Source organism: Echinococcus granulosus (assembly GCF_000524195.1).
Source record: "Echinococcus granulosus chromosome Unknown EG_S00174, whole genome shotgun sequence".
In the NCBI taxonomy this organism is placed as follows: domain Eukaryota; kingdom Metazoa; phylum Platyhelminthes; class Cestoda; order Cyclophyllidea; family Taeniidae; genus Echinococcus; species Echinococcus granulosus.
The window spans coordinates 26,950-42,512 of record NW_020170554.1 but is presented as its reverse complement, the minus strand read 5'-3'; the positions used below and the strand labels follow the sequence as shown (position 1 = coordinate 42,512).

Here is a 15,563-nt window from a genome sequence, read left to right as displayed (position 1 = left end):
ACTTTTCATCGGGCCTCGAAGACGCTCACTAAGAAAAAAGTAACAATCAGGGTGGGAAAATATGCCATCCTTTTTGCACTCCAAATAAACTTTCCGAACAAGAGAGACCTAGAAATTACTAGGCCAAATTATGTCAACATATTAAAATGAGTAAAAATACCTAGGAAAAGAATTTGAGTTTTGTGAGGATGGATAACCTACTTCTTTTGGACCGCTTTTTGTAGAGAACGCGATGACCGCACTCTAGACATCGTACGAGTTCACGGGGTTTGATCTGGTTTTCCGCCCGGCATTCTAAAACAAAGGAGGCGTATAAATGCATTGCAGCACAATATTCTAGGGTCAGGTTCAATGAAGTCAAATAGAGTTAATGATTCCACAAATCTAACAAGATCAGCTACCACTAAGTACCATGTGTTTGATGCACGCAAGTATTTCCAACGAACGGCAAAAGTGGTGAGATGGAGCAAGACACACTGCTGGAGTGACCTAACTGCGTAACAGCGGCGCCTCAGAGCGAGCACCATTTTTTCACACTGACATTAACAGCCCTCACCTATTAAATACATAGTGACATTAAAGCTAAACATAGGTGGTCGTTTACAGAGGCACGGATACAAAAACGCCCACGCTCTATGCAGTCGATTCACATAAGTTATGAATACATCGGGATTTGATCAATTCTATAGGCGAACAAGCGCACCTCCACATATGTATGTAACTGTGCGTTTCGTCAATGCTCCCGTCGCCGTTGTAGAGTCGTTCGTAGATGGAGTTTCAAAGTTGGTCGACATTACCTAGATAAGGGGAATGCGTAAACCGGCGCACGAACAGCGTGTGGTTCTGCACAAAAATGCACTCATGACTAACTTAGAAGCAAATACAAACAAAAACCTTGTTTCAAAATCATTCCTTACAGATTCAAAAAAAAACTTAGAAATTATTGACTTTAACAGAAATTTTTTTCTTTGACTATATTTAAAAACGCATCTAAATCAATTGCTTCCAAAATTTTGGCTTTTTAGCTTAGGCGTGAAGATACTCTGCACCGAATTAGCAGGATTTGAATAAATGCAAAAATATTTGGTTTTGAGTAAGAATTTTGAGCCGTATACTATTCCGCGACCTTAAGCATAATAACAGTCAAATTAGTTCTCATCTATCTTACATCCAGCTAACCCTCGTCAACACGCTCCCTTTGGCTACTTCCCCATTTGGGTTGAGATTTTCTACCTAGATCGGATGCTGGTGTAGCTCCCCGAGACTTCTCTGGAGGGGTAAGAAGACCTAATGCTAGGGCAGTCCATGCACTATCGGCTAATGGAAGAACGGAGTAAGGCTACGGGCATGGCCCAAAGTCCATTTCGCTCAGAGGTAGTACAAAGGAGGGGCTTTGAGTGCTCGCTAAAGCACAACGAGGAACTAAACAAGTAATCGAGGTATTGCACTGGTCTATCTCAACACCATTAAGACTTATGTAGCGTCTCGAGACTTCCCCGAAGACGAAGGAAGGCACAATACTCGGGCAGAATATATATTCAGTACCGAGGTGTTTGGGCTACTGGCATGGCCCGAAGGCCAACGAGGTACACGAAGGCAAATTCGAAGTACAAAAGTGGCGCCTCAACAATACCGAGGGATAAACCACCTTCGTATTACACTTCAAGTGGTCATTAAATAACAACGGTTTTTTATTGAGCTGTTTTACTTGATCATCTCGCTTATGGCTGCAATGCTCTTGTCCGCAAATAGGTGTTTTAACTATTTAACGGTCTGGCAGAGTACATTTTCCCTTTATTTTGGGGTTTATTGCTCAAACTATTTTATTGTAAATCATTTATAGCCTCCCAATTCTTCCCTCAAGTCGGAGGAGTTATAGAAGCTTGGTGGAAGATACTTTGCTCTTGTGTAGAAGAGCCTAATCTAACGGTATGGCTCGGAAGCCTTTACCAAAATCATAGAACTTCATGAGGCCATTTTGAACATTATAATCGGTAAAGTTCTCCACAAAATTATTATAAATTTTTAAAATGATCCTAATCTGCTACTCCTCGATTTTCCTAATGATGTCAGCTAGTTTAAACCTTGTTTATTTGTCGGGACTAATATACTTGTATCCACCTTTGTAGTACTTTGGTTGCACTTTGATGTCTATTTTGCCTTCGCAGACGTGGCAAATTACACAACTCTCTAGACCTGGCCTAATTATGAGTGCAAAAAAGATTCAGACAACCTGACAAGTAGGCGACATTTTAGGAGAGGCATGCTATCCCCGTGGCGAATAGATTGTGGGCCATGGAACCCATACATAATAAAACTACCCCAATTTATTAATACTTGGAGTTGAAACGAATTTTTGACTAACCATTTAACAATGATTATTTCTCACTTAAGTTACTGAAAAGTGAGGTGATTTTGAGCAGTGGAGATAATTTAAAGTGAGTACGTGGAAACCCAATTTTAATGATTTACTTTGGGAATTTTTGGATAAAAATGTCACCTCAACCATTTCCAGTAATGCTGATCGCTAGATCTCGTTATTTCGATAAAGCCTCCTCCATTGCAAATGCCTTTCTCTTAATTAAGTGCTACATTTGGCTTAACATTTGACATTTACGAAATTAATGTGAGAGGAACGCAGCAATGTGAAGCGCAAATAATTTAGAAGGCTGGAAAATGTCAGGGCAAAGCAGTTAGGGTGGAAGTTATTTAGTCGTCTGCAGGCGGGATAATTAATTTGCAAAGTAACACTTTACTCAAAGGTTTTGTGCCATGATGTATAGAACTCTTAAAAAGTTTTGCTGAATTCTTCAGATTAATCTTCCTTCCTTCCCGTTGTTCTTGTCCAAGCAATTAACACTGACAATAATCCGAAGACTTTGCTGTTTATTATAACCGAGCCCATTTAACTGCTTGTAACTCCCCAAGACTTCACTTGAAGACGAAAGAAGAAACAACACCAGGGGGAGAATATGTATTGTCAATGTGTAGCAGGACTTAGGTGCCACTGGCACGGCCCAGAGGTACAATAGCGGAGCCCCTGTGTGGCCCCTACAATAAAACCGAGAGCTAAACAAACAGTCACACTGCTAGATAGAAAAGCGGCATTTAGGCGCCTTATTGTCATATAAACAAGGCAATGAACTCCAAATCCATTTACCTGCGCTACCAGCGTTTTTTTATGCATTTGATGTACTTTTATATTCTCCACCTCACTAGCACCGAACTACCATTCGCATGGCAATTTAAGAACTGGGTAGAGAACATTCGGTACCTACTTGTACCACCATAATCTACTACCTTGAGGCATACATTTTATTATTCTCGAAAATAGTCAACCTCGCTTAGTTGTATAACGACCTTTTGAGCCTTCAACTCCGAGTCGAATAGCGTATTATGAGTAGCAACTTCCTGGACAAGTTACCAAGCTCTGACAGTAGTTTGTATTTTTCTCCACACTGATTGGGTACTGGTTTACTCAACTTCCACTCATCATTAATGAATTTTTCATTAGTCCATATTCTCGGTCAAGAAGATGCCTAAATTTTGAAACGACACGCTGCCAAAGTTACAACCAGCCAGATAGTCTACTTGCCTGAGCGCACAGCATCACTTTTTACATGTTAGATGATGACCATGCTTAATTTTGACAGTACAAGGACTTGACAGGAATGAAGTGTTTTAGAAACTAAGTGGAATCTCTCACGTGTCCTTGAAAGATCGTGGATAAGCCGATGTACCTCTTAAAATGAGAAAAACAAAACGCTCACGGTGTGAAGGAGTTTGCTTCTCAGCATAGCAAAAATTCACGCGCTACAGTGCTAGCCCATTCAAAGTACTTACCATCACAAAGGACTTTTTTAAATGCCGACCTTCCAACTTTTACACAACACCCCATTTCACTGTTTTGCTCACAAAGCTCAGCACCGCGATTTCTTCAAGACCTGACCTATCGCCTCAATTGATTGGTGTGTAGTACCACCAATTACCTCACTCAATAACGTGCAAGTTGGAAACTTTACAGAAAATGCGTTTTTCCTTTGAGGCGCTTCGCCAATTGGGCTCCAAGCTTGCAGTCGCTGGCTGCACTTTTAACTTAGGTGTAGAGGCTTCAAGGGGCTTTAAGGAAAAAGCATCTTCCTACTGAAGTTTTGAAAGAAAATTCGAGCAATATAAAAGCCTCCATTCAAAGAACTTCAACTTCTCCTTTAGCGTCTGCTTAATAAATACTTTTATTCCACCCTTAAGTGCTATTTTATTTGGTAGTCCAGCTTCTCTCAAATAAAATGTAGACTTTTTAATTGCTATTTTGAGAATTCCTATTAGCTCATTAAAGAAAAATAAAAGCTTTACTCCAGTTTATTATAAAATTACGCCTTCTTGACCTAACCGTTAGTGATTTTGATTCTGGATAAAATCAGGACCAGTTTATGTCACTTCGATAAGAACTTCTGTCAGTTCAGCTGATCATTTTGACTACCTGACATCTGTTAAATCGTTTTACCATGGCAGTTTGGATTTAGACAGCGCTCACTGTGCCCCAGGCACTTGAACATGTGGGTTGATTCCTAACCGTATGTTCAAATGGATAGTCCGTGTCTGATTTCGTCAAGTACACTTGTCCTGTCTGGAACTGAAGCATCCGACTACAAGGTCTGCTTGTTGTCTCCTCCCGTTTTCTTGATTAATTAAGGTTTAAAAGACCCCCGCCTAAAAGTACAAATACCTCAACTACAAAGAGAGATAATAAAAGCTTGACGAGGTCTAGGAAGACCCAAACCCATGCCCTAACACGGCTGCTACGCCAGCTAATGCCTTTGGACAATTTAAAAATAACGCAGGCACAAGTCTAGGCTCCTTCGCAGTGGCTCTTTTTTTCGTATCCTCCTCCTCCGTCCAGTCCATCGCACAGTTCACATTCATGGAGGGGGAGGAGGAGGTTTTTTTCCCGCCCGTCTTCTTTACCTGTAGCTCTCCACTATTTCTCTTAGGTGCACGCTCGTGCATGTCTGCACAAAACGCGACCATTAGCTACTTTTGGCACAAACACACATTAAAAAAAGGATTCGAGATTAAGGAAAAAGACACACACACACACACGCACTTCACTTAACTGGACGGCTGCAAGTCAGTCAATAACAGTCCGTTGAATTCATCCCGATTCATCGGCATCTCCATTAGTCTAATTTTGCCCTTGTTCTATAAGCCGGACAGCTGTTTTCCACCGTCAAGTGGATGTGACATGAAGGGCACAGTTAGCTCGTTTTGATTTATTCCCCAGAGGGTCTATTTACCATACCCCGCGGCCATTGTTCATCCTCATGCATTTGTCTCTTAGGCGGTGGATACCACAAATTCCTTGCGAGATATGGCTCAATGGTTTTACGGAATGCCGTCTATATAGGTTTTCTGTTTAGCTTGACGTGATATTTAGCTTTACATGCCTTCAGTTCCAGTCATTTATGCCGATATTTTATCAACAGTAAAGGCAAATTTGAACTTTTGATTGGGAATGGGGGGCGGGAGGATGCAGAGGCTACATTGATGTGGGATTTAGCAACCGCTTTCCAAAAAACCAACAATCCTGATTTTATTGAATGAATAATGAGACCAAACGTCAAAGAAGACATAATCAACTCTGGATGCATAAAGATGAGACTAACTGGATTAGCGTCCCCTTTGAGAATAGGTCCAATTTCAGGATCCACTCTGTTTCCCTTAACCACTGGAGCACGATTGGAAAGGAAGCTTTCGAAAATGCCTATCATGAATCTATCTATACAGTATCTTACTTGACCAGCACTATGGCAGTGAATTTCCACTACACGGTTCACGGAGAGGGCAAAGGTAACAATTCATCCCAAGTGGAAGGCAGGAGGCATCATTAGCGTGGGGATCAACTACTTCCAGTCCTTTCCGGAGATGTGATGCAGGACTTTTGTTTCTGACTCATGAGTTAGTCTAAAGCACATATTTTTCCTGGGAAAAGACCGGACAAAGAAGAGGGAAGCAACGCAGTAGCTGTCTATAATCGCCTGAGGTTTTAAGCATCATCTAGAAGTTCTATTCTTGTCTTATCTTTCAACAGACAAAGAACTCTTCGAATCATTCATAATTAAGATGCCTGGACCTTAAAACTTTCCTTTTCGTAGGGAAGCGCGCTCGCTGTAGTGGACCAACCCCTTTGCCTTAGCACAAAAGTAGTAAAACGCCACCGTACGGTTGGAAGAGGTCATGTCTCTGGATCTGCCCAAATTTCGAAAAACAGCACTGGCCTCGGGATCAAAAATCTTCTCATCTTAATGACATCCGTTCCTTGTGAGTGGTTGTCTATGCCTATCACACATTTTGGCCGTCATCTTAACCCCGTGTTCTCTGCAAGGCGATTGGAACCTGATGAGACACCGGATATGTAGAGCTTGGAAAAGCGGAAGGTATGTAAATTGAGAGTCCCTAGTACATTGTAGAAAGCCCAAATGACCGGCTGGATACTGCTGAATTAGTAAAAAATTGACAAAGTGGGATAGGTACTAAAGTTTATCCCGCTTTTAGGCAAATGGATCTACAAATACAGACTAGTGTGTGGAATGGACTCGTTGAAGGGTCTCCTCCTCAAAGGGTGCAAAACTCCTGATTTGCAAGAAACACCACTAGAGGCTTCCGCTCCTGACTCTGAATGTAATGGCCGAAACAGAGAAGTGAACGGAAGGCAGCGGGGAGGTGGAGAGTGCCGAGCGGAGTCTCAAAATAAGAAGCCTTATAGATAATTTAACACTGTTTATTTGTGCTTGTAACTACTCCGACTCTTCACTCCGCTCGTCAATGCTGCTCTCTGGCCTCCGTTGTCTTCGTCCACGCTGATTCGGCTGATTGCGACTTCAGCGAAGAATGAACGCAGGTCGCGCATATGGTTAATTGCTGTGTGGAAGAAAGGGAGCTTGGCTTTCTGTAAGTTCTCTCAAAGCGTACAAACTTGATTGAGAACCCTACTTTGTGGGCTGCAGTCAATCAAAGGGAGCCTTGACGATGTATAAGAGGCAGCAAATTAGATAGCAGTTTCGCACTCATAAAATGGCAGCAGCAGCAACATCAAGGTGATATGCTGCAATAAATCACTTTCGCGGCACATTATTTTCAATGTGTTAATGCTTAAATGTGAAAATTTAAACCTGACTTAATGGCCTCCTCACCTAGGTGTGTGCGCATGTGCTTGTGGGTGCTACCTCTTTCACACCTATTCTTCTCTATTTTTCAGCTTCTTCCTTAAAGTATGTTTATATGATAAAATAAATAAACTTGTATGCAATAGCTATTCCAAAGAGTAATTGCTGCAATGCGTGTCCCCTCCCCATTACACAAAGTTGGAAACTATAGTTCTACAAGGCTTTAGCATAGGTGTTGGTTAACCTCGACAATTTCTGCTGCAATGAAAGGATTTTTGTAGTTAATAAGTAGGTTCAATTTTGAATTTTTTGATCCCACAGCTCTGCTTGGAAAAAAGAATAAAACTGTTACTTTGAAGGCTGTACGGCCTTTGCATCTAAAGGCAAATAGTTCTTGGGAAAAGTGAATTTTCGGCTGCCTGGTATCCTCTCTGATGAGAATTGCTGCTCACTTGTAATGATGACTATTCTCAAAGATTTGCAAAATTTTTGGTTATTTTATGTATAATCATTCAATGCATGGCGCTCTGACACTTCCCCAAAGGCGAAAAAGAACAAGACTTGCAAAAAAAAATGTTTTTTTTTACGTACAGAAGGGCTTAAGGGTTGCTGGCATGATCCAGAGGCCAGTCCACTGAGCGGAGGTATAATGGCGGAGCACTTAAATGGTCCGTTACCGAAACCGAGGGTTAAGCGAACAACTAACGTATCACAGAGCCCCTCCCCCCGTTCGACCATCGTCTCCGGCTCTCCCATTGGTCAATCGCCCACGTCGGCAATCTAAACGTGGTCGGTGCTGTAAGGAAACACCCACCAGCCAACAGCGTCAGTCATCGGATTTCCATGCAAATGAGGAGGAACTAGACCACAACGTTACTGATCCCTCCGGCAATGCTAATGAATCTGGAGATTTGTCCTGTTTGGAAACTGTACTAGGGGGACGAGAGAATGCGCTGGTCATTGAGAGTGTTCATCGCTAGTCACCTAAAAGCAGTCATTCAGTAAAAAAGGAGGGGTTTTATGTTTATTTCTCCTTCCCACTTTGCTTTCACTTCTGTGCTACCCAACCATATATATCTGGTTTCCATCCAACTAGTAGGGATATGGAGGAGGCAATTGCATATTCACATAGTTGACATTTTTAAACAGGAGTGGTGGACAGCTCCGTAACGTACCTTTGCATATGATTCACTTCCGCGGCTAGTATCACTTCAGTTATTAATGACTTCCCAGCAGACCACAGGACTGGGATAGACGCCAAGGTTAGACGTCATCTGCAGCCCCTTTGATAAGGGTCGTCGCGTATTCTCCCGTCCGCAGGATTAGCACTTCTCCCTTCCCACTAAGAATTACCACCCAGTAATAGAAAGCTGTGCACTTCTCCTTCAGGATTGGGTCCACTAACCACTGCCGCCAATACAGAGCCCCGTTGCATCCCTAAAAGCAAAAGAAGATAATACCTAAGCGGAGTATGTATTGTCGACATTTAGTAGGGCTTGGGGTTGCTGAAATGACCCAGAGGCCGGATCACCGGGTTAAGCTTTTTATCAAATCCGAGGGTTAAATAAACAGTAAACGCATTGCACCTTATTCTACCTGTACTTCTTTAATCTGGGCTTGAGGCAGAAAAAAATTCTTCATCGGTAGACTTCATGTCTTCTAAAATAGCGGTGTGTGGGTGTGTGGGTGGGTGTGAGATTTGAATCTAATTTCTAAAAATCAGTCAAGGTCAAAACCTCTTGTAAGGCACTAATTTATGCATCAAACGTCTGTTTTACCCAAATGACAGACTGGAGGGTTAGTAAAAATTACAGTGACTACCAGAGGTTCCTCGAAATGCATCTACCTTCTAATTCTACCTCTGAGTGGTGGAACTCGAGATCGAACACTCAAACAGATAAATAGTATTACCCCCTTTCATTCTTTGTGCAAACATCGCATAAAAATTAATGAAAGATAGACCCAGCTCTTGTAAGCATTGTACAAGTCGTCATCTGAAGATCCTATTCAATGGCGCTTTGATCCTTTACTTTGGGAAGTAGATCATGGTGCATTAAAAATGGATGTCTAACGCACAGATTCCCTTTAAAAATTGCTTCCCTGCATTAAAAGATACGCAAAAAAATTTGTTTCAAATCTCTACCGAGCACAAATCGGATCACAGTTTCGTTAAAGCCTCGTTAAATAAAAAACGCGGTCGCTACCAGCAATTTTTTTTAAGCATACAACAAATTTAACACCATGTATAATGCGAAAGTCCGCTGGCTTGGCCGGTATTCACGCTGGTGGTTCCGAGGTGTCCTCATTTTTTGTGCTAACAATGGCCTTTATCACCACCTACATTCGTTTTGATTTGGTTTATTCTTTTGTAAAAAATTGCAGCATATGATTTTTTCAAAAAACTAAAGATTGTTTATGAAGGTTAGCTTTCCACAATGATAAGTAAAATGTGTTGACGTTGGTTTCGGGGCTAGCATCTAATATCCCTCAACTAAGGAGAGTTAGCTTTGCATGTTTACCTACAATGCGGAATTTTTTCAATAAATAGAGAGATACACAGTAGATAATAACTTTGATAGCAACACTCGTAGTCTCCTTAAAGACTTTTAAAAGCAGAAATGTCAAGATCAGATCTCTAACTCAAGCAGCACGATGATCCAAGAGGCTGGGGGAGCAACCCAACAATCTCAACAAGCTTTGCTCAATTACATATTTTAAAAATTTGTATTTTTGGTTTCTGAGTTCTTTGCTTCTACTTTTTGACTGCTCTAAACTTCTTTCCCATGTTTGAATTCTCATAAAAGACGCTGGGAACGCCATTCTATGAGCGCCTTCAAAACAGTTTAGGCCCTACTTATCAATCACCCAGCTAGTTTACTCAAATGAGCAAGCCCTTCCTTACGATGGGCTTTGGTTACAATTTGTTTTACAAAGTAATGATACAACCTTGACATTGGTAATTGGTTAATTCTTCCTTTAATTCTTAGCTTTGGTAGTAGGCTAATCAAGGGCTCCACTATTGCTCCTAAGTCAGACGGCCTGGACTTCGGATTGTGCCAGTAGCCCCATGCCCTTCTGTAGGTCAACAATGCATGATCAGTTTGAGTACTTTATCTTTCAGGGATGTCTCGGGGTCCCACCTTGATGGCAGCGGTAAACTAACCCCATCTCAAAGGAAAACTATCCTGATTTTTTCTGCAGGGCAATGAACCTTAGCGGAGTGGAAGAGGTGCATTTGCAGCGGATAGGAGAATCAGTGAAGACCCCTAACTGAAGGGCTAAAAATGACGTCTACCTTTGGCAACTGTCACAGTCCCGTAGTCTGCAGGAAAGCCATTGACAAGTGAAGCAATGCCAGCCGCAAACCATGTGGAAATGTTCGTTACGGAGCTGTCTACCGTTCCTGTTTAAAGAAATCAGTTACGAGAACCCTTGGTGCCTCCTCCACTTCTCTACTAGCTTTGTAGAACTCAGATAGAGATGGCTGGGCTGCAATCAAGTGTAAACAAAGTGGCAGGGAGGAATGGCGGCAAAACTCCACACCCACAGAACTCTCTTAGATCCTGTCCCTTGGTACTTGAATCTGCTTTTAGGACAGTGATTCTACGACTAGCGATGGACTTGCATGATGGCTGGCGTAATCCAGCTTTCAAATAGGATGAAAATCCAGATCCAGTGGGTTGGTCAAGAAGTATCAGTGGCGTTGCGGTCAAGTATCTTCTCATTTGCATGGAATTTCGATGAATGTCAAGGTTGTCTGGTGAGTGTGTCCTTACAGTACCAATAGCGTCGTGATTGTTGGCGCAGGTTCTTGCCCAAGAGGGAACGCCGAGGACTACGCTCGAAAGAGGAGAGGGGCTACGTACTACACTGGTTGTTTGTTTAACTCTCGGCTTGGTAATGAACCACTTAGGTGCTCCGCTACTGTACCTCCGCTGGGAGGTCTGGCCTTCAGGTTGGGCCAGTAGCTCCCATCCTTACTCCTCCTCAACAATGCATATCCTTTCCCATTCAGAGTATTCTTAGAGTGTTACCCGTTCTTTCGATAGAGGTAAGTTATGATCGGGTGTTTGCGATTACCTTCCACTGTGCTATAGTTGCTATCGTCCAACTACAAGGCCTATAACTCTTTGGGTGTAACCTAATGGACAAAAATGGATTCAAAGCTTCCTTTATTAGGTCTTATTCAGTTGCATTCTGTGCGTGGTGTCTTGAATTCCCGCGGAGGAGCAAAGCAATGACCAGGCAAATTACCTGTCTGATACCCAAAAGGTGAGAAGATACAGTGGTACCTGCACAGATGAAGAGGAAGACAAATAAGACCAAAAAGAAGTAGAAAAAGAAGGCAATTTAACCCTCTTCCAACATCGCCGTCATCTTTACCGTCAAAGGGGACGATATTCTTGACCAAAGGGTAAGCAATGGGGAAAGAAAGGACAAAACCACCCTGACAACTTACTACTCTAAGCAGGTGATTTTCAAAGGCTACCTGCTGCTCATACGAATGTGAAATTTGGTTACTTAGGCTAAATTAGCTGGTGTTTTATTACAATGAACTTAACTGACGCAATTAATTTTCTATTCCAATGACAACAGTGTAATCAATGGAATCTCCGAGTGGTTGGAGTAGCACACAACATGATTTACGGATTATTGCTTGTTTATAAAATTTTATGCTTCAATTGTTCCCACAATGCGAGGTTATTGATGAGAAGTGGATCTGTCAAAAGCGGTGAGCAAAAAATTTTCACAGTTCTTCCGAGAGGTCTGCCGGATTACCTATCCACTCCGTTTGACCCGTGTTTCTTGCGCAATCAAACGTCGGGGGTGTAAGCAACTGATTGCAGATTCAAAATTTTAGGTGATTTAGTAGATTTTTTTCCTACTCTTAACCTCTTTTTGTCCAAAAGAGCCTTCTTATTTTTTATTTTCATCTTACCATGGTTTTCACCCCAGAAACCAGTATGCCTTGATCCTCCTTTTTAACTTGGTGGTTTGAACTTTCTGCGCCCTACTGATCTAAGAAACTGTAATAATTTAAGATTTTTTTAGACACTTTAGGGATTATTTGCTTATTTTTGTGTCATTTCTACATTATTTTTGCCATTGAGGGAGAGGAGGAGAGGTAGGGAAGGAGCAAGAGCAAAACGGAAATTCCCATCCACAAATTTTTTCAAAAGCAAAAAGCATACACTTAAAATCAATTTTAAAGTGGACAGCAGCTTAAATTACCTAAAGGAGCAATTTTGGTTTGAGAAATGGACAATTTTGGGGTTTTGCGCTTCATAATAATCCTACGGAGGAGCTGAGACCAAACCTACAACCTGAGTTACATACCACTGCCCAGAGAGTAACTCGTGAAACGAATAAAAAATTAAGCGAAGTTTGAACAGGTTTTTCCAAACACGTTTATCTGCAGCATCTCAAGACTTCCATGTGGACGGAAAACGACACTAAACTCGGGCAGAATATACATTGCCAACGTACAGCAGGACTTGAGAGCTACCGGCGTCGCTCGGAGGCTAGGCAGCCCAGCGAAGGTACAAGAGCGAAGAACTTAAGTGGCCCCTCTACTAAAACCTCTTTTGAGCGTCGTCTACGGTGATACCCTTAGTCAACCTCCTATCACAGCCATCGCATCGTAATCGGTGCTGTAAGGGCTAGTTGTCGCAGTTCCATACAATGATGAAGAAGCTCGACAGCAAAGTCACCGATCTCTAGAGGCAATTCTACTGGATCCGGAGTTTCGTCCTATTTAAGAACTGTATTGTGGAAAGGGGGTTTGTGCTAGCCATCACTCGTGCCCATTGCTAGTCTTAGGAACGCTTTCCCAAAAGTATGTTCAAGTGCCAAGGAAAGGGATCAAACCTCTTTCGGTGAGTGTGGAATTTCGAGTCTTTCTCCTTGCCACGCAGTTTACACTTCAGAGCAGTCCAGCCATATCTATTTGGATTCCATCTAGCCACCAGAAAAGTAGAGGAGGCACTGTAATTTCACATAATTGATATCTTCATGCAGGAACGATAGTTTCGCAGCGAACCCTTACAGATGGTTCACGATCATGGTTAGTGTCGCTTCAGTTGTGAATAGCTTTCATGTGGGCCACAGGACTGGAGTAGTTGCTGAAGGTGAACGTCATATTCGGCACTTATACTAAGGGTTATTACTTCTCTCAGCATATACACTTCTTCCCCACCACCCCGCCGCCAATTTCATAGCCCACTAGCGGAAATCAGGATAGTTGTCCTTTAAGATTGGGTTCGCTTTCCGTTGAAACAAATGTAGCGCTTCAAGGCTAACCCAAAGGCAAAAGAAGACAATGCTCTTGCACCATAAGTATTGTCTACGTACAGTAGGGCTTAGTGCTACTGGCAGCCCGGAGTGTAGGCTGCTCGGTGGAAGTACACTGGTGGAGCCCCTACGCGGTCCCTTTACTAAAACCGAGAGTTAAAAAAGCGACCAATGTGTAACTTTTTTAAACCTCAGCAAGTGTTTTCTAAGGCCTTAGGTTTGGAAGTACATCCCCTCCGTATATCTCTGTGAATGTGTGTTAGCTACTTCGGTAAATCTTGACGTTTTTTACCGGCTAGCCCCAACACGAAATGCAGTCATGTCAGATTAGGCAAAAGGCATGGAGAGAGCCAGGCAGCCAGGGCGTCAATACAATCCCTGCGTCCTAAATGATGGACCGAGCTGGGGGTTCGGGACGTTGCGCGCTAATGGCGGTCGTAGCTGCTTTAGGCATAGGCTTGTCGCGGCACCCGAAGGCTTCATTTCTACACTAACTTTGGGGATTAAGCAGCATGCTATAACCATGTTTAACATTCTGACTGGTCAGTGCATCAGTTCAGTCGCTTAACTCAACTTCAAAATCACCTAGCAGGAAAGGGATGCTTCGGTGGAGATAGCAGGCATGTCCGCACATGTCGCTAGCCAATAGGCTTTGAGCTTCGACATCATTAATCAAGCTGCTGTCAGGATGGAATGTGCTGCGGTGAGGGAAGGCGTACAAGGCTCAGCTACTTGTATCTACAGAAGACTCGCAACTCCTCGGAAGTAAGGCATCTACTTGGGTGACGTTAAAGCCTTCAAGATGACCGCATGTATGTACGTCGGTGACAATCCAGGCACTAGATCTAGCCAGCACATGGCATAAAATTGTACAACAGACCACTTTACCTGTGGCAACGGTGAATATTTGCAATTTCTAGAAGTTAGCACACTTTCCAGGTGTCCTAAAATGGTACTGACAAACCCTCCTGTACCCCGAATCTGTTATGCAGGTAATTGTTAACCACCGAGATGAATGTACAAGCGTACCTTATAGTGTATTTTTTACTAGACATTAATTAAAAAATAAATAAATAAGTGATGAGTTGTGGTTAGGTGTTGCGAAGACGGAGGAGGAGGAAATGATCGCCTCTTACGTGGGTCTTGTATTTTCCCATTAAACCTACAATCACCGTAAGGTGTGTAAAAGGTCACACACAACACCAGCAGTCATTGCTGCACATCATACGTAGCAGATAGCATTAAGGATCCAATTTGTCAGGGATCATTCATAATCCCCACAGTGGTTGGCCTTTCCAAACACGTCTGTAGCATAACTCCGTCCGCTATCGTCGCCTGTGTTGAAAGTCTAATTCACTGCATGGATATACTTTGACTTGCAAAAGAAAAAAAAACCATTTAGTAATTCTACTGCTTTTATTTAGTGGTTTTACGAATCTATTTTGGATGTGATTATAGGTGTTATCAGGCTATCTGCATATCCCCTAATCCTTTTCATCCACGTAAATGCGCAATAAAGTTATGGATGAGAATTCCACAACTGGATTTTAATGCTTGATAAGGCGAATTTGGTGGAAACATGGGTTTGAAGGTGACATAAATACCCATAATCTCTATTGTTTGTCTATCTGCGGGGGATTTAACCAATGCCGGCTCCTGGATGTTGGCGATTCCATGGATCCGAATTCCTGAAGCACAATATTTTGTAATATATTAGATGTTTGCCTGATTCTCGGTTTTGGTGTTGCAGGTGGGCTGGTCCCCGGGCCATCCCGGTAGCCCAGAGTCCTACTGTATGCGGACAATACATGTTCCGCCCGAGAATTGTGTCTTCTTTCAAGTTCGGGGTGGTCTCAGGTGGCTACATTAGCGCCAACGGAAAGCAAACCCGATTCTAAAGGACTTCGACCCTGATTGCTACTGCTAGGTGATAAACTTTGGCGAGGCAGAAGAAGTGCATATGCTGTGGATGAGGAGATCTGCGGCAACCCCAAACAGAAGGTGTGAAAATGATATCCACCATCAGCAACTACCCCCGTCCCGTGGTGTGCAGGTAAGCTATTAACAACGGAAGCAACGCTAGTCCTTTGACTATATGGAAAAGTTTGT

General features: G+C 42.6%; 3 protein-coding genes across 3 annotated transcripts in view; 1 reads left to right on the top strand and 2 right to left on the bottom strand. All coding sequences in view use genetic code 11, as the record gives it.

Annotated features, from left to right (window-relative positions):
• Positions 1-5: 5 nt before the first annotated feature.
• On the bottom strand, positions 6-794 carry EGR_09900 (DNA-directed RNA polymerases I, II, and III subunit RPABC4; the record flags this gene model as incomplete). Its single annotated transcript, XM_024499149.1, has 3 exons — positions 6-28; positions 202-294; positions 704-794. 3 exons carry the CDS (start codon positions 792-794, stop codon positions 6-8), a joined length of 207 nt encoding a protein of 68 aa, XP_024346433.1.
• Positions 795-6,819: 6,025 nt separating this feature from the next.
• EGR_09899 (hypothetical protein) lies at positions 6,820-7,919 on the bottom strand (the record flags this gene model as incomplete). Its single annotated transcript, XM_024499148.1, has 2 exons — positions 6,820-6,918; positions 7,755-7,919. The coding sequence occupies 2 exons, from the start codon at positions 7,917-7,919 to the stop codon at positions 6,820-6,822; spliced, it is 264 nt and encodes an 87-aa protein (XP_024346432.1).
• Positions 7,920-10,821: 2,902 nt separating this feature from the next.
• Positions 10,822-15,563, top strand: part of EGR_09898 (hypothetical protein) — a gene marked incomplete at both ends in the record, with an annotated part of 5,217 nt that continues 475 nt past the window's right edge. Inside the window, 2 exons of the mRNA XM_024499147.1 lie at positions 10,822-10,923; positions 12,225-12,412. Of these exons, the coding sequence (XP_024346431.1) occupies positions 10,822-10,923; positions 12,225-12,412 (290 nt within the window). The remainder of the gene's footprint in view (positions 10,924-12,224; positions 12,413-15,563) is intronic.